Raw genomic sequence first — 20,131 nt, 5'->3', positions numbered from 1 at the left:
ACAGAAATAAAGAAGGCAGCTCATTAACAGCTGTATTCTTGTCTTCAAAAGCTTCTTATTTCACACTGTTGACAACCAGCTTTTTTTTTTTTTTTAGCTGCTAATCAAATGTAACCTGCAGAACACCAAAGTAGTCCTCTGGTTATTAGGAAGACGCCTGACAAGAGAGAGTGGAAGTGGGAAGACAACAAGGAGCCAGCTGAGTGTCATGGAGGCTCTGTAGCTGTCATGGACTATTTTCATCTGGTATAAAGTGGGAAAAGTGGCATAGAGCGGGGGTGAACTAATGAATAGAAATTTTGTGAGGAAACTAAAGGAGGAAGAAACAGTAGTGTGGTGTTTCTACTGCAATTTGGTAGCGAGTGGGAGGATACGGTGAAACAGAGAGAGTTAGAGAGAGTTTTCCTTCAGAATCTGTGTGAAGGCTTGAGGGTGATCTATTTTTTAAGGAAAACAGGTTGTTGAGTAATTGTTGTGAAAGTGTTTTTGTGTAAGAATTTGGTGCTCGTGTGGGTGACTGGGTGTGTGTTTGAGTGAGTTTGATTGAGAGAGGATATCATTTGTTTTGTTACTAACCAATGTGTTTGAATTGTGGGTTTATACTGTAGAGTAGAGTAGAGTCTGTCTTTCACTCACTGTAGGGAGGTTTTTTTTTTAGTAAAATTTTAAATGTTAGGTGTCATACTAGACAATGTTGAAAACAGTTTATAAAACTCAAATTGGTACTTCAAGTAACACACACATGCAGTGCGTCTAATGTACTGGCAGTTCGGTTCAGTTGGCATTATCAGTACATACATATACATGCTGCCTCAGCTCCGCTTGCTGATACTCTTTGTAGATAGTCAGTGACATATCTAAAAATTTAAATGTCAAGTTCTGAATAAAATTTCTGTCCCTGTTTTTTTTCTTTAAACTGTACCTCCACTTCCTCTGTGTTTACAGAGTGAAGAAATGAATCAACTTCAGCCTCTGCCTCATCTCCTACAGTACTAATTTAGACAGACATCATAACATGCCATGCTTTTTGTCTGAATAATTACAGGTTGAAGGGAGCTAAAGCAGGGTGACTACACTGGCCTGACTTTCAACAAGGCTCCAACTGAGTCTTTTAAACTAAAAGAAAAAAACAAAAGATTTTTTTATGGGGTTTTTTTTTGTACAGTTGTCCTCTAGGCATGACAAGTCAGGCATTTCAGAGGAGTGTCTATCGAGCATTGTCCCTGACACTTAGGGGTCATGAGTTTTATTAGCCCTTGTTCCTTTCGTTTTTTTTGTTTTTGGTCTGTTCTTATGAAAAGGACATTTTCATGTAGGCTACAGCAGAAAAAAAAACTTTTATGTGTTCGCTCCTTTGGCTAAACTGCCAGTCTGACTGCATCTTGAGACTCACTTGATCCCACTGCAGCCAAGAGCACTATTTTGAGTTTGTGAGGAGACAGACAGGAACAATAACCGCCTCAGACACCATGTGGTCAGGAGGCCGTGATAGATAGTGACATTTACTGGTTGCTTCACCTGCAGTATTTTAGGATCACTGCCTTTTAAGACCACAGGCTGAGTCATTTGTATGGTGCGGCAGAGATCAGATGGAAAATATTAGTGATTTAAAAATATCAGAGAAAGGCATCAGCTTTCAAATTCTGAAAAAAAAAATCTCTTTGCTCAAACTTATTTCTCTGTATTTTGGCTGCAAAATGATATGGTTATGAAAAGTCTATCAATATAGACATATAGACATGAAAGTCATCTTAAGAACATGTATTTGTCAGCTGAGCTGGTCTGGTACATGTAGACACTATGGAACAGGCTCGCTTAACTAAAGAGCAGCAATTTTTATGTCAATATGCAGTTTGGTGCCAAAGAGGTTATAGTTTTAATGGGCTACATAGATTGCTAGAGTTTGTTTTATCATTTTTATTGATGAATTACTAACTTTATTTATTTACCAAAAGCCCAGTGACCCAGTTCATATGGAAATAAGCTGAGCAAGGATATATCTAGCATACTTTCTCTGCTGGAAAATGCATTCTTACCAAATCTATTTATTTTTTTGCTCATTACAGTATGTATCAGGTCTCAGGAGAGCGACTGCCATACACATACTGCTGTAATATGTGTGATAATGGCTGTCACCTCCTCAGCCTCATTCTTTTCTCATCTCCCACCTCTGCTCTCTTGTCTACATCTCTGCTGCTTTGCCCTTTGTTCCAGCGATCATTTTTCTCTCTATAGTCCAATGAAATTGAAAGTTTGGTTTAATAGAAGCTGATTCATTTCACAGAATGAAGTTGCAGTACATTTACTAGTTCTTAACCCCATTGTTGACCTAAAAAAAAGCGGCACCACTAATGTAATTCCACCCCAGTCTTCTCAGAAGGTTTATTTAATCTTATACATTCCAGTCACTGGTCTCCTTTCTCTCCCCTCCATATTTCTTTCTCTCCATGTCTCTCATCCTCATATTTGTCAAAGGAAGGAATTTGGAAGCTTTAATTGACAACCACCCTTTTTAAAACACCGCTGCTTGAAAAACTGAAGGATATTATTAACTTATTTAGAGAAAAAACTGTTTAAAAAAATCCCTCTTTATACAGACATACCTGTGTACATACAAAAAAGCACAGTACGCATGGATACACACAACTAAGCATGTTTACACTGCCCTACTAGGACCATAACGCACACATCCAACTATGAAACATGCTAAATATGCATTTATGCATTTTTCATGCAGCTCATATATAAACTTAATGAACTCTCTGAAGACTCTTTTAAAGCTTAACAAGGTGCATCCTCCAGTGAGCTGAGTGAAACTCTTAACTTTCTTTCCTCATTCCTTTTCCATAGTGAGGACACTTCCATGTGATTATCCATACCAAATATCCTTTCCTTTTTTTGACCTTTTTCCAAACCAGTGTAACTGATCTTACACACTCCTGCACGTGCTGCACAAAATCAGTGTGCAGAGAGTAAGCTAATTAGCCCTAGTGGATGTCATTACTTCTATTCCTGGCTGTGTTCTCGCCTTTGGAGATTAAACCCGCAGCCCTCACTGAGAGCCTGTGGTTGAGAAAACAACACAGACCAGGCCTTTACCCCCAAAGTTCTTCTGTACAAACTGAGTCAACGAGCTGCTTGTTGTTCTCATGAATAAGAGATTAAATGGATCCTGTGAATTTAGGAGCAAATGAGCATTCACACTGTAAGCATGGTGTAGCTGGCAGTTCCAGGGCACTTTTGAGCTGGGTTTTCAGTGATCAGCAAGCTCTGGGTCCAACTTTGGATACTAACTTCTTATTGCATGTTCTGACACCATAAAACCCTAAAACCACAGAACCTGCTGTATCCTATATGTAAAATATTTCCTAATAATTTTCAACCACTGGTCCTATCACTGGTGCTTTATACTGTACATCTATGGACTACAATATTTCTAGATTGATTGATTTCCTACCTTGCGGGTCCAAGTAGCTTTCCCCTTATTTTAATATGTTTTAAAAGTCATTTTTCAGAGATTTGAAAAAGTCTATAATAGGTAATCCATTATAGCAGACATTCAGTATCTCATAGGGAGAATGCTGAACATATTCTATGTGTCCTACAATTCAAAGAGAACTTCAGCTTAAAGGTAAGTGAATGATTTACTAAGCCTTCAAATTCAAACACACATCAAACACAACCGTCAAATTAAAATAGCGGGGACACGTACTTATCATTGATCCATTACAGACCCTACAGAGTTCCTTAAGAATGATTAAAGCTCAGCCTATTACACATTCACTGCAGGGGTGAGACAAACACTAGAAGAATTTCAAAAATTATTGGCAAAGTTGGCTGAAGCAGAGGCCATTGCAATCCCAGACTTCACCTATTTTAGGTCTGCTGTGAGTGAACAATGTCTACTTAAAGGTAGTCCTGTTTCTACATATGCATTAAGTTAAAATGTATGTAAGTGTTATATAATGTATCTGAATTAAAAGACTGAAGTACAAAAGAACACCATGACCATTTGTTTTACCTTTAAGCTCCATATACTATAAGCATAATAATCATTATATAATAATCAAGATACTGTATATTACTTACACATTAAGTGGTTGCCAGGCCGGCCACTGTGCTTTCATTTTGATGACCGTCAGGACCTCATCACCCTACGGAAGAGAGACAAACAAAAAGACGCAAAAGCTCAGTCTGAATTCTCTGATATAATCAACATTTCACTACTGAACCGTCACACACCATGGCTGAATGATTAAAAAGGATCTTTAATGTATAAAATTATTATGGCCGTAGGAGCTGAAAACACACCTCCAACTAGACAGGGGAAGGACTAAGGCAGATGCAGCTGTGAATTTCTGAACAAAGATTATTTTCAATTTACATTTAAATAGAATTATGGCCCAGAGGACAAAAGAGAACCTGACACCAAATGTTCTCAACAGAAGATGAGTGAAGAATGTCAGAATTATGTCATAAATGCTGAAATCAGTACCGAACAAAAGAAGTGCATTTAGTTTCTCCTAAAATACTGAGATCAAACCCAAAATAACTGTTATGACAAACTGTGCCAAGGAAATTTAATTTCAAGAAAAGTTAAACATTCAACCTTATATGACAGAAAATATATACATATACCACAAGACTCCAGGAATCTTGCACAAACTCTAAAGCATAACTTGAAAACAATGTCAACTTTGCATGAGATGGATGTCACTGATGCCAAACAGGAAAAATGACTCAAGTTGCTCTCAAGTTGACAAATCAATGACAGTGCCATGCCTGTGTGCAATGTTCACTTCCACTGATGTTGATAGTCATACACCATAAATGATTTCCTTGACATTCATGGACCTGACGACTACAAAGAATTCCACATGGATGCGATCTGGTGAAATGTTTTGGTAACAGAAGACATTATGGTGTCAAGAAAGTGTTTCAAACATGTTCTATTTGTGCTTGATGTTTTGTTTCCCCCTGTGTCCCTGAGTGGGCTTGGAAGCTTTGCAATAAAGTGGGCTCCTTTTAGCTGCTTTTCATGCAAATGAATAGTAAAGTATTTCCAGAGATATGCTTTAATGTTGCAAAGGTGTCAGTAACTCTACTTCCTGTGGCCAGTATATGGTCAGAAAATAGTTTTTGCTGCTGTAACCAAAATGCCAGCATCCCCATCTCTTGCTCTCTCTTATTGAATTCCATTACAGCAAATCTGACAGGCTGATAATAGGCATAGCAGACTAATCCTATTTCAGATTCAAGGATGTTACTGATGGGCTGTGCCTGCGCTATGAATTCAAATATTATACACTTATCCTCTTTGTGGGTGTTTTCACAATCCGACACAGTATGGGATGCTTGGGGAAGCTTTACACTTTCGAGTAAACACTTCAGTCAGTCTTAAATCATATTTAGAGAGGCACTAGCAAACTTAAAATGAAAAGCTGGGAGTATGTTGACATGTGAGAAAATGAAAAAAAAAAAGTGCTGCTCAAGGTGCTACTTTTGGACCAGGCTCTCAGCTGAATTCAAATAGTAAAAAAATGTTCTTCTAAATATGGAAATGTTTCTTTTTTGAAGATGTACTGGTTACTAATTAGTATAGTTTATATGTTGTACATTGTTTGTATAGCTGTGACAGTAATGCAACTTCTCAAGTTATAGCAGGTAAATATATAGGAAGAGTAAAAGCCCTTGCTTATTTTGTTTTTACGAGACCATCTCTCTTTTAAATGTGATCTAGGTCAGAGGTTTTCACCATCTAATTTCTCTGATAAAAAGTAAAGAGAAAGGAGCTTGGAAATATGTGACTGATGAGGCATAAAGCTAGCAAATATTGCTGCGAGACCTTTAGAGAAACAGATATCTCACAACCAGCAGCGTCCAAGATGGTGACAAGGATCACTACTGAGAGTGCCAAAAAAAGACCCCCTCCCACAATTTAGTCTTCTGGCAGCCTTTTGCAGAACAAATTGAACTGTCAAGATGCGACTCATAAATACTGAAAAAGGCACATTTCATGTTCTGCACCTGCAACCCCAGAAACAACATAACGTCTTTTTCTGTCCCTCTTTCCCCCTATTTTTCTCCATTTTGCTCTTGAACATCCAAAGGTAACTATACCTGAATTGCCGTACATACAGCAGACATAATTCTTGGGAAAGGCCTCCTTTGAATCTGCCTAGCTTCCTAAAATTTTGTAAAATTAGCATGATTCTGCTTTGAAGGTGAGAAAAATGTGCTTCTCCCCCATAAAGTGATTATAAAGTATCAAAGTGAAGAACAGTGTGTGTGGACATTAAAGTAGTGCAACTCTGTCCATCTCTGAAAAGACTGTTTCTTCTTAGGAGAAGATGGCCCGGACTCTCTACTCCATTCCCAAAGTGTCCCTAAGTCATGCTGCTGCTGAGGGCACTGCTTTTAACAGGATCAGAGGAGCTGATATGATTGAATGTAATTGATGCCAGCTTTTAACCATTCATAAATTATCAGTAGGCAACAGTGCCTCTGGTCATGAAAACACCATAAGAACACGGCTTTAATTATGTTGGACATTGTTCAATGACAATAAAGGCTATTCTTATTCTTCTAAAATTTCAACCAAATCTAGTTCACAACACACATTTAAGTGAAAATTTTAAATCACTTGGAAATCCCAATGAGGTGTTTTGTATCCATAATGAAGATGTAACATATTTGACCCAAAAAACACCACAAAGTTTTCTTTGATTATGAAAGTAGTGTGCCATGTTTCAGGCTATCATGTTCATTACCTGCATCACACAGTCCTTCAATCAGCCCTAAGACCTCTCACACAAACAAATACAATGATATTCACATTTTATTGTTGACTCTCAATGTAATAATAAAAGAAACTGTGTATAAAACATGGTACAGAGTAGAAACTCACAGTTGCCTCTCATTCCCTTCAGCCACAACTGAGTCTTCAGTCGTCTGTATAAAGTCTCTGTAGGATCAATACAGAGGATGTGATCCAATATTTTTCATCATCACTTACTAATTACCAGAAACCCATCACTTAGAAACTCCCAAGACATTTTGATGGAGTGGATAACTTTCATAATTAATTGCAAGGTTGTCCATAAGCTATGCAACAGCCAGAGGCACATCTGCCCCCTGGACACAGTACTATTAATTTTTTATTTCCTAATTATTGACATCATCAGTGGCCTCCTCCTCGGGTGAAGCTCGAGCATTAAAAATGTCATTTTTACTAAACTAAAAATTTCTTAGTTGTTACATTATATTTCATGGTATACAGCTGCATAAACACTTAGAAACACAGACACATGTAACTTCTGATACACTGGGTTAAGTTTCACTAGGTTTCAGTTGCAAGGGCAATTTCCTTTTGGAATTTACAATTTTTTTTTTTTGTACCTCTGTTGCTGGAGCTGAGCACTCAGAGTTTTCATCTTAGTCACTAAAAAGTCATGCAAATCAAGAACATTACACAAGCAAATAGCCTCCTTCATCACCAAAAGCACAATTTATAAGCTTCAGCTAGAATATTAATCTACCTAGTCAGGGACTCTTGCACCCTAATGGACTCCTTTTGACATAGATATAAATTGCTCTCTGTGTAATACAAATCCTCAGACATTTCCTCCATCTTTCTTGGAACTGCTCTAATAGAAAACAACTATGTTTATTGTGTTATTTTCTCCATTTTAAAAGATTTATACTTTCCACATTCACATAAGACAGAATAAAATGGAAACGATTTCTAGGGATGAATTTTGTTGTACATATATAATACATGTGTATTCCCACAAATGTACTTTATTTTTTGTGTTTACACAGTTCAAGTTTGGTCATTTCTGCGGCCCTCTGTGAAGGCTTGTTACACTTTGTGCTTGCAGAAAGATAAGGCGTGCTGACAACTCCCCAGATCGATGGTCCATGGTCCCCAGTGGATGATTTCTAATACATCTGGTGGCCCCTGACCTTTTATCTAACTACATTTTCAGGTCAGAGCCTCCTTTTGATCATTGATATAGGGACAGGGGTTCTATGAGTAGTTACAGATGGGTGGCAAATTAAAGGATAAACCAACATAAAGTGCTAAGGTGCCACCACGTGCTGTCAGTGGTTGCACCTTTGTTCCCGAAAAGTTAATTTTGCTTTGTAACCCTTGAAATAAATTAGAAAAGTCCTAAATCATCAGCTGAAAATAAGAGGTTTCCACACCACAAGCAACAATATCATGTGGATAAAATAATAATCTAAATGTAATAATATACATATGAACAATCAAAACAGGTACATAAAGGCTATTTCTGACAAGTCCTCAGAATGCTTTCCACTCATTAAACTCTAGAGTGTTGTGATTTTGTCATTTCTAAACAAACCTAAAACATGGAAAGAAAATAATTATAATTAATTTATTACAAATATTTAACTGAGTTGCTCTCCTCTCATGTGTATGCAACTGTAAACCTCTCCTCTTTTTGACTCAAGAGAGAACTCAACATATTTTAGCTGTGTCCATCCATTAGAGACAAATATTAAAGTATGAAGCCATAAATAAACTCACTTTTTCCATTTCACACAACTTTGCCCTCAAGTTTAATGACTGGTAGCACAGAGATTTATTGGCTTAATGACAAAATGTGCAACAGATCATTACCTTAGCAAAGAATCCAAAAACTCTTACATTTCTCAATTAACAAGTGTAACTGCGCCTGCATCCAATCATTCAGTAAAACCATCAGTATGCCAGACTAAAATGTCAACTTATGTTAACTTATGTTGCTGACAGCGTAAGCAAAAGGAAGAAGAAACTCACTTTCTAAAGGGTTAGCTCTCTAGAATGACATATGCAACATTCAGCGAGAGAAATGCACAAGTTTTGCAAATCTAATGTAGGAGCAGCCTTCTGAGTGAGAGCACAACAGATCACCTGTGGATCATATGTCAGCTGCTTATAAATACTTTCACATTCTCAGCCAAAGTTGTGGAACTGTGTGGCACTAAAACAAATTTGAAACTTAATTTAACAGATGATGGCTATGGTCACCTTAGTCACAATAGACAGGTTGATCATTTTACACATGGACCAAAGGAAGAGCCTTCCTACACAAATCACTGATTTGTAAAATAACACTATCTGTTTCAAAGTACAAAAAAAAATCCTGACTGCAATAGCTGAGCTACCAAAACAGTACACAGCTTTTTTTTCTAATAGAAGATCTGTTTTCCTGTCCAATGCACCTATCATGGTTTCTCATGCTGTGATAAGAACAAGACTGCAAGAGGCATGGTTTCAAACCACTGTATGTCTCATCCTCTCTTCATTCTAAAATCACAGAGGGAGGTGTGGTACATCATAATAAATTCCTGGAACCATACTCCTGCCTGCAAATGCAACATAATGTGCCTATAATTTATGCTGTAAAATCTTTTTTTTTTTGTTGTTGTTGTTGTTGTTGTTGTCATCTTGTTTTCCATCAAATTTTAATTCTAGTTCATTTTCTGTTTTGCTGTTTTCTTAAATATTGTATTGTTGATTTATTAATTTGTTTTTGTAAATGTTTTTTTGCACATTAGGGCCACCGTACTTTTCTGGTTTTAGAAAACTAACTGAAAGATTTACTGGTTAGCTATTAATTAGACAACTTACACCGCTAATTAAACCCATTCCAGTGGCAGAATTATTTCTCAACGCACGCCCTGCTTTTCCTCATGCATATGTCAGAGGCAGACAGAGAGGGATAAAATTTCTAAGACTAAGTGTAAGCAAACCTTGTGCTGCTCAAATGGAGTGTATTTCCACTAATGACAGGTCTAAAGCTGAACCTTATTAGCAATGCAACTTGTCCCTTGCTTCTCCTGCCAAACATGTCTAGCAGTTAGCTTTTCAGAGAGCCTGTCATTTCCCTCTACTAATTTAATATTGAGAAAAAGCCAATCTATAGCTCTGTTGTATCCTGTAGGATGGTACCTAAGGGACAATCTCTCAAGAACTCATTAGAATAGGCTCAAGATATGCCTTTTCAATTTATATGCTTCAGTAAAGCAAGCCATTAGTTACTAATAAACCCACATACAGTACTGCTTCTCACTGCTTTTACAGTTTGAGTTTCCAGTTTTAGTGTTTTCTCATTTTAATTGAATTACTCATTTATGCCATTGCTTATACTAAGTTCAAGACCCTGAGTCTCATCAAGCCCCTTCAAAACCTGTGCTGCTTCAAAATACAGTCACTCAAAAAAAAAAAATAATAATAATAATAATAAAGCTGATTTATTGCAATCTTGAATAGATGCATTTAGGAAATGGACTTGTGCATCAGGCTAGATAAATGAAAATGTGCATTACAGTTTATCTCTTTCTCTCTTTTCCTGTTTTGTTGTTTCTCTGAGCATTCCAGTGCTCAGAGAAACCTTTGACAAAAGATCATCAAAACAGTCTACAAGATGTGAATTTGAAACATTTTTGCCCTTTTTGTCTAAAAGGTTTTTGACTCTTTGTCATTCCACTGAGAATCACCATGTCTCGCACAATTTCCGCAAAACATATTGAAAAGGAATGCAAATCTGTTTTTGTAATCAATCACATTGTATTGGCGCATCTTGTTGTGCATCACAATCCTCCTGTCATTAATCACTGCCAGACCACAGCAGCCAAGCACATCTGCCCACCTGGACAAACACTGTGGCACAAATCACAGTGCAAAGTGTGACTTATTAAAATATTCTTTACAACCCAACATCTGCTCCAAGTCCATTATCTTACCATAGTCCAGTGAGGCAAGGGCACATTTATCAATGTCAGGCTAGTTTAGTTTAGTCCTCCTGTGTCTGTATGTTTTTATCTTTCTCTTTCTTTTTTTAAAATCCAAAAAAGCACTTTAATAAACTGGGTGTTGTGTGGCAGCAGATTCAAAGATCATTCTGTGTAATAATTGGTAATGCAAATTTCACATCATTCGACTGAGAATTATGCCACTCTGAATTATTACCAAATTGTTATAAACTCTGAAGAGACTAAACAGAAAGCAGAAGTATTTCATATTATTGGTGGATGTTACTAAGTTATACACGCAAACTGTTTCATAAAACTGGTTAATATTACTGCTCTTTTTGATTGAGACTTACAATTTAAACACATCCTGAAAACGTCTCTAAAAACTGTACTTCATAGGTAAATACACCTGGTTTTCCATTAAAAGCAGAGCTCTGCAGCCCCACGGCTCAATTCCCTTATTTGATCATTCCTCACTCCAGAAATAGTCCTGGTCCACCATTATGGAGGCCATTCTAGTGGCCTAATTTCTGCTCAGAGGAGCAAGGATCAAGGAGCATGAAGGGATCCCTGAAGAGAAATGAGCGAAGGTACATGAGAACAGCCCACGCAGAAGTCGAAATGAAATCAGTTCATGATTGGATACACAGCTGATCGGACTGCTCTAAATATGCATGACAGACACTGCAGGAGATCATGTTGGCTGGCTGTGGTCTATTGCTGCTTGGTTTAGAATCTGAATGAAATATAGTAATAATAATCAACCAAAAACACAGTGTCACTGAGTTTGGTTAAACCATCAGATGTTAATCAGATTGTCATTGAGTCTTTTGGAAAATGCAAGATATCATGATAGTATTTTGCGGTACAACTCCCACACTTCTGGTGTCTGTGAAAAATGTTTTGTTCTCATCCCAAGTTCATGTGGTTTTATTTCTTAATTTTTACTTGAAGGAAACTTTTTCTTTTGATTTAATCTTTAAGACTGCAGTTCAGAATCAATATATGGTTCTGAAGTATGCAGACAACTCACAGGGAAACTGATGAATATCTACATCAGTGTTACCTCTGCATTAATGCATAATTAGCCTTCTCCTTAATTTGTATTTGATTTTGCTTTTGACCCGTTAAATAGCAACACCATGTGCTGGAAGTGAGCCCGTTGTCAGAGGCCCCCTTGAACCTCACGGGCAAAATCTATCCTGCTGGTGTGGAACTGATTTGTCGCAGTTCCTCACACTGAGGAGATCAGGCATGAAATTGGCTCAAGGCGAGCTGAGGGTATAGTCTTTAAATACTGCCTTGGCGAGCTAATACCCAAGTAGTGCACGGTTCTCACACTGGCACAAAGAATCTTAGCAACCCTAACATCTTTTCCTTCTCTTCCATTACCAGGACAACTGTGCAGGGTGGTTGTTCTTCATGCCCACAGGGAACCTTTGTGTTTTTCGGGCATAACTCTGCTTCACAGTGATGAGGTGGAACATCTTAATGCAGGATTTATTACAGGATACTTTTGACTCTTTTTGCATGGTTCATCTATGACCCTCTGGCCTGGTTCTTGCAGTATTTTCTTCTGCTTAATATACTTATGAGTGAATGATCTTGTTGAGATGTCCCAAGTGAAAGTCAAATTAAGTTCATTTTGTGATTAGCTCAGTATTTTTTCATTTAGTTAATTTACAGGGGGTGGACAAACCCAAAAGATTTTTGTTTGTACTTTGATATCATTTGAAATTAATAAATAAATTAATAAATTATTAATAAATAAATAAATAAAAGGCTGCATGAAATTAAAGTTCAAATTGTGAATAACTTGAAATATCTGCATGGATGGAACAACAATATAGGACAAATTACTGTGACTGCTTGTGAATGCAATGCTGCTTGGCAGTCATCCTCAGGTGCCAGGTTTCAGCACCTAGACCACCAAAAATAAACCCAACCTGAGAGGAAACACTGGTACACGTGTTGTGTTGTCTTATCGCTGGTGCAGGTGCTGTCTGGGGGGAAAAAAGGCTGTAGTGCTTAGGAATATATTCTTGTTTGTTTGCATGTAAAGCAATGTGTGTTCATTTCCATATATGTGATGTGTGGTGTTGGTGTGCAAGTTGATCTGTGCTGCACCTGGGTCTTTTACTGACAGGGTGGCGTGATTACATGCTTGCTCATGCATTAATTGGCTTTCAAATGCCAACCTGGTCATACACTGTAAGTGATTCTGAACATCTGTGCATATCTGTGTTTACGCATGTGTGTGTGTTTGTGTGACCAGTACTGAAACCGACACAAGCACTCTATGTACAATGTCAATTATTGTAGTGGATCACAGAAGGCTGATGGCTGTTGTCAGGCAAACAGGCTCATCTCAACCATATTTTCTGGATGAGGCATAGCTGCTGCAATCTTAACCTCACTGTTTGGCACCATGTGACCACATCATCATTTATTGGTTCATAATCATTTCAGTCTAGGCTTGTGTTTTCATGTTCATCATACTATGTATATAGTATGAATAATTGCTGCAGTTGCCGGACAATCTAACCACAGAGACACATGTTTCATATTATTATGTAAATTACAAGTTTATCTAGTGAACCTGTTCAACCTAATCTAATCCAATACTACAGTCCTGCATTAAATCTTATCTTTGTGAAGTTTATAATGTTCACATGTAGGTGATGCTGTACCAGAGGTGTCCGCCGGTTGTATGCAACTACTAATTACTGCCTTAATAAGGTGCCCAAATGTTTGCACATGCCACAATTGCTGTTTTTGTACATTAGCATCTGATGAAAGACTAATTTTTAATGTTCACAATGGTTATACTTACTGCTTTTCATTACAAAAGTCAACAAAATATGCAATGTGCCCAAGGGTGGGCAAATGTCTGCATACATCTGTATACAACTGTATACCAGAGACACAGAACATTAGAAACAGCCTATGTACAGCCTCACTAAGACCTGACAACTAGAACACTGAAGATAGTTTAGCATTGTTGACAGTTCAACAACAAAATATAAAGTAAAATATTGTATAAAAAACATGACTGATACTTGTACCAGAAGTAATTATTTATTAGTGCTAATAAAGTAGGAGGAGTGCGCTGATGGCTTTCATCCCATTTTTTATATTCTATTCTTTTTCTGTGATTGTATTTTATGTCTGGCTTGGAGGTGCAGCATCCCAGCTCTCAGTGGATAACTGAGAAGGATTCAGACTTCTTGTAGAGTATATACAAGCTGTGTTTCTACACATTCTGTAAATCACAATGAAGGCACCGTGCCAACATGTTGGTGAAATAAAGAATATTCCTGCAGTGAGTCAACTGAGTTAACCAACTAGTTTTTTTTAACTACTATTTCTCTGTATCCACCATTAAAACCAGGCGTACAGAGGTGAAAATGTGTTTTTTTTCCTGTCATTTTCTGTTTTCTATGTTCCATTAAGCAAAACTCTGAACTGACACACCCAGAATTGCTTCAGCAGATCTATCAGCAGAAATCTGCACTGACTCTACCAGAGAGCTCCCTTTTGTGAATACAGTATGTGTAAATGTACAAGGACTGCTGATAGAGGGAATGTGACGCTAAAAAATGAGTACACGCTGCCATCATATCAAAGCTACAAGTGCTAAACGAAGCATAATTATTCTTCTGTGGAGATGCCTCTCCATGGGGCAAAGGATGTCACAGTTTTGTGTTTCATTATATTTTGGCTTATTATATTTATTTTTTAGTTGCAGTCTCAAGACATCCTCAAAAGAAATGTAACTGTGAATGCTTATTTCTCAGCATGTTACTGGTATTTTTTAATCTACCTATGGTTTGATAATCTTCCTAAGCAGGGAGGTAGGCAGGATGGCTATGCCCTCAAACAATTATTATTGCCTTTATTCATATAATGGAAATCTTGTGTTTTCCCACAGCTTGAAATGTGTTTTGGCTTTTTTCACTGAATCAGCTGTTGCAAAAACATGAGTGTGAGAAGATCATTTTTGATGTGCGCTACAGAGTATGAGAGGTCACAATGAAGGCTTTGAGAGGATTTATTTCTGCAAGCTTGTTATTCCTGAAACAGACTTCTCTGTGACTTCAAATTTATTTATACATGGACACCTGCCCAAACTTTATCCAACAGACCGATGGACAGACAGACCAACCGAAAGGTGAATACTTATGAGAGATAAAACTTTCAGCCACTGTGTTAAGATTTTGAAATGTTTCTCTTTTGTTACCTTCCTAGAGTTACATCCAAAAAAAAAAAAAAGAGTGGAAGAGTGTTTTTGGATTCGACCCAAATACGCAAACACATAGACTGAACTACTTTTTACATTACAATAATTTGAAAGTTGCAGAATTAAAATGCCATGAAAATGCATATTCCTTACTCATCTTAAAAAGTAATATCACAGTTTTAAACATAATGTCACAATTTTAAACATTTATTTCTCATGAAACTCCCTCTTCAAAACCCTCATCCTTCAATCAACAATCCTGCAGACTGTCTGTCAGATTTACTTCCTCTGGCTCTGAATTTGGTGGTAAGGAACACTGGGAGTTTAGATAAGAAAGCAGACAGAGACAGACAAAGAGTGGGCTACTGAAGAAACGAGCGCCTCAGGCAGCAAAAGATGACAGTTGTCTTTCACGCTTTTGTCTTCTCAGAGAGTCATTAGTATCACAAGTGTAGATGATCACTGGAATTACTGAAAGCAGGTTTTCCCCCTCCTGGAAAAACATCTGTGAAGTCATTCTGAATTACATTCTATTCTATTCTAAACAAATGCATTTTAGTTTAGTGCATGGGTGAGACAAGTGGAGCCTACATCACTGAAGATGAGGTAGAGCAGAAGACAAATAAGGAAAAAAGCATAGTTTTAAGTTACCACTTGCAGCACATATTGCACTGCCATGCGGAGAGACAGAACCGTCTTAAATGTTACTTCCCAGTCTTGCACATTTTTACAGACATTGCAATGAACATAAAATTAATCAAAATCTATATCCATCCATTTTCTGCCCCCACCCAGAGACTCTGAGTGGAAAAAAGAGGTAAAAAAGGACTCTGGGTAAAAGGGTCCTACATACATACTTACATATAAATTCAGTATAACAAGGCAAACAGTTCCTTCAAAGAAAAAACAGCAGTCTATGACATTAATTACATTTACATGTTGCTCCACAAAATTACTTAATGGCATCTTTTAAAGTTCAAAGGAAAGACTCCACTCTAAGGGCCACTCTGCTTTCTCTCCAACAGTCATACCAGATATTGGTCCCTCAGCAGCCCTTTATGTGGTTTTATATAGCTATAGACTTGTTAAGTGCTTTACAAATTGGCAGACATTAGTAAAAGAGATGAAGCATGGACATTAAAGCTAAAATTAAGGTGTGAGGTTAAAAAGGATAAATAAAAGTTAAAAGAGCAAGAGCACATTGAAGAGTTTGCATTTCAGACAGTGAACATTCCAGGAATAAGTATGCTTTAAAGCTATTTTCCAAAATGAAAAAAAGAAAGAAAAAGGTGCAATATCCTAATCATACACCAGTCTTAACCTCTGGCCACTAAAAACCTCTGACTGCAGTGCCTGAGGGATCTTATGGTATTGTGGGAGGACTGGGGGTTCAGAAAGGCACCTGGCAACACTACTACATCTGTGAAAATTAAGAGTTTATGGTGAGAGACTGCAGTATTGTAGACAAACAGGAGAAGGGAAATACAATGCCTAGCTTATATCAGAGCAAAGTGAAAGTGTTTATAACTGTTACTTTAAAGCCAGTGTAATTTCAACAAATTGAGTTTTTAAACTTATAACTTTTCCAAAACAAAAAAGCTGTGCCCAGCATTACTGTAACGTTAATGTTATTCTATTTCATTACTAGCTTACAATTGCAATCTTTTACCTGTGGTTGGCCTGGCTGTGTGTCACTCAGAAAACACTCAGCCAATCAGAAGAGAGGCTGATTACTATAAGTGAGACTCCATGTTCTTGCAAGAGCTCCAGAGAAAAACATTCAAGAGAAGTAACATTCAAATAAAACACTGCAAAAGTGTATAATATGTGACATTTAGCTAAAAACATAATTGGATTAAGACCATGTATTAAGGTATTGATAGGTTTCTTTACCACCCGTGAGTCCTGGAAGCCAGCAAATTCAGATTACGTAGTACCAATATGTATACAAAAAGTTTACTTACAGCAGGCAGCTTCTGTGTAGTCTAATTTGCTTTTTTCTTTCTTTTTTTTGGTGCTCACTGCAATGAACTGCCTTAAGTTGTAAAGAACTATATATTATAAAAATCTCAGGGGAGTCATTTTCAGAACAGAGGACTGCTTGTATCCATTAGAGAAGACACATCATGCAGTGTAGATGACATGAGATACTTGCTTGTCTTGGAGGGAAGAGATTCATATTGCATGAATAATTTCCATCTAGTTCTGACAAGCGCAGTGAACCTTCATTTGCGATGCTTGATTTAGCATTTGTAATTCCCTGTTAGGCAAGAAACAGCATTTAAACTGGCATCATTGCAAATGCAATGGTTAGGAACAGAGTCACAGTGTTAATATGGTTTAATACTGCCTGCTTGCTCCACTGACTTTTGTAATGGTTTAATATGAATATTGGAGGAAAGGCTGCCATACATTTCTTGATCTGATGCTTAGAATGACATGATTTGTCTGATGATGATATTATTTCCAAAACTATTACACATCATAACTGAAAAACAAATCCATTTTATTATGTGACAACACTTTGGTTAAGGTTTGGTTAATTTTAGACACAAAAATGATCTGGTTAGGTTAAGTGAAACATTGCGGTTTAGATAGAAATGATTATGTGACTAAGGTTAGGGGGCCTTCGTCGTCATGGCTACTACAATAAATACTAACCTTGGGTAACTTTGGGGAACAATTACTGTATAACAACCTCATAACAGCAGACTCACAACAGCAATCTGACTTCCTCCCTCCCTCCCACCATGATCATATGTCATTTTGGGGCACCTGCTGAAACAACTGAAGCTGTTGTCCCTCTTCAGAGGACAATCTTGGTTATAACAGCACTCAGGACAGATGCTTGATCATTAACTGGAATGACACAAAACAGCAATAAAACCAGACCTGAAAATGACTTGGAAAGCCAATACAGATGCCCAATATGCCAAAGCCCAGAAAAGAACTCTGTTATGAGGATCCCCAAGAACTTTGATGTAGATATAACATCAAAATACAGCTTCACACATTCAACATCCCAAGCTGGATAATTCCAAAAAAAGGTAGCCACAGCCACCTCTCACTGTCGAAAGCAATAAGAGGTGTCACATCATTTGTGCCTACAGGTATGCACCTTCCTAACAGTGAATAATTATTATTGAAAGGGAATGTTGTGTTCTGTTTTATATGTGATCACTTGTTTAATGTTTGACTGCTTTACTGTCTTTCAGTTGAATGTTAATTAATTACTTTTAAATGCCAATTGTTTACTGTTTAAAGCAAATTGTATAAGATCAGGACACATTAACAGCTATAACTTAAGTAAACTTTATTTTGCATCAAGTTAAAATAATCCCCTGGCTATGTACCAAGTACACATTCATACACAATGTGTGTGTGTGTGTGTGTGTGTGTGTGTGTGTGTGTGTGTGTGTGTGTGTGTGTGTGTGTGTGTGTGTGTGTGTGTGTGTGTGTGAGAGATGTTTGAAATTGTGCATTTAAATTTTGATCAGCATTAGCAAGGTCCCTGGCAACTCCTAGCTATGAAATACACAGAGACTCTTCAGGGTTGAGCTTTCATCAAACAGTGATGATGGTAATGTTTTCCTGAGTTTTGCTCCAGAAAACAGATGAGGTAGTGCAGATAACCAGGTTCCCAATGCAAATAAAACTGTATTAGCATCTTTCATGCCAACAAAGCAAGTCCTGACAGTGAAGCAAAAGCAGAGAGGAGACTGCTATGGAAATGGCCTATATCATTCCCACAGTTCCTGGTGAATAATGATACTAATGGCTATTCCCAGCTCCTGGGGGCTATGCTAACAACACGAGGGAGGTAACATCCCTGTAGTCACTGAAATAGCAGGAAGACCTGCATGTAACGCAGAAATAGCTGGAGCTTCTGCCTTTTCAGACCCCTTTGGAATATCAGCCGCAGCAGCACATCCCTGTATAATAATCATGCTAAAAAGATCATTAGTGCTAATTGCTAGGCAAATACTTATTATTTTTTTCACATCATTAATATTATCGGGAAAATTTTATTTCCTCTGAGTATAGAACTATGCAGACAAGTCATTCATATGCTTTGTCACTGCTATAATTAGGGATGCACCAATCCACATTTTTTCACTTCCGATCTGATCCCGATACCTGAATTTGGATATCTGCCGATACTATTCCAATACCAGAGCTCCATTTGCTTTAAAATTATCATTAACATTATTGTTGATTTTATATGATGCTGTAATAAATCTTCTCTACAGGCAAGTATGATATGTAAGAATGTATGCATGTATGTCACAAAAGGCAACTTGAGGTAAGTATAAGGTCAGAAAAGAAAGTCAGAAAAACAGGAAATCCTGTTAACAGTCAATATTTATTAAATTCAAGAGATACCCATAGTAATCTTCTTTTAGACTACCCCTTTCCAAATAAAATAAAAATAAAAAGGGCTGATCTGATCAGCACAAATTAAGTATACTGACTCTTGTAGCAGCAACAAATCAAGGTTTTTCAAATCTCAAACATCCCGAGGGGCGGAAGCTCACTCACAGTTCATTTTCTTCCTGCTGAATAAGACATAAATCTGTAAATAATACATTGTTGGTGTATGAATTACTGTGACTGTGTGACTTATCTGTCATGCAGTGGTGGAATGTAACAAGATATTTGTACTTCATTACTGTACTTAAGTATTTTTTACGTATCTGTACTTTAATTAAGTGAAAATAATAATGCAAACTTTTGGTTTTACTGCATTACATTTTGCAGCAATTATCTGTACTTTCTACTCCACTACATTTCTACAATTTACAATTTATGCTATTACTCGTTACATGTTATGAACATGATTTCCTCAAAATCTTGCATGGAAAAAAAAATAGACTGATTGCGTTGAGGCATTGTTTGCCATTGCCAACCAATCAGGTGGCTCTATTACCCCCGATGACCGCAGAACACGCATTTGGTAGCAACTCAAGCTAGTGGAATATGACGTTTTTTATGACATTTTGAGGTCAAAAATTTTTTTGACTTTTTTTGGCCGGAAAAAACGCCTTACTATACTATGACGTTTTTTATGACATTTTGAGGTCAAACAAAATTTTGACTTTTTTTGGCCGAAAAAAACGCCTTACTATA

At 37.2% G+C, this 20,131-nt stretch overlaps 1 protein-coding gene across 1 annotated transcript in view; it reads right to left on the bottom strand.

Annotated features, from left to right (window-relative positions):
• spon1a (spondin 1a) overlaps nucleotides 1-20,131 on the bottom strand; it is a 108,010-nt gene that overhangs the window by 11,030 nt on the left and 76,849 nt on the right. Inside the window, exon 7 of the mRNA XM_041036800.1 lies at nucleotides 4,090-4,154. Within this exon, the coding sequence (XP_040892734.1) occupies nucleotides 4,090-4,154 (65 nt within the window). The remainder of the gene's footprint in view (nucleotides 1-4,089; nucleotides 4,155-20,131) is intronic.

The sequence above is a fragment of the Toxotes jaculatrix genome, chromosome 1 (genome assembly GCF_017976425.1).
Source record: "Toxotes jaculatrix isolate fToxJac2 chromosome 1, fToxJac2.pri, whole genome shotgun sequence".
Taxonomy (NCBI): domain Eukaryota; kingdom Metazoa; phylum Chordata; class Actinopteri; family Toxotidae; genus Toxotes; species Toxotes jaculatrix.
The sequence above is the reverse complement of the archived record's forward strand: the minus strand, read 5'-3'. Positions and strand labels throughout refer to the sequence as shown.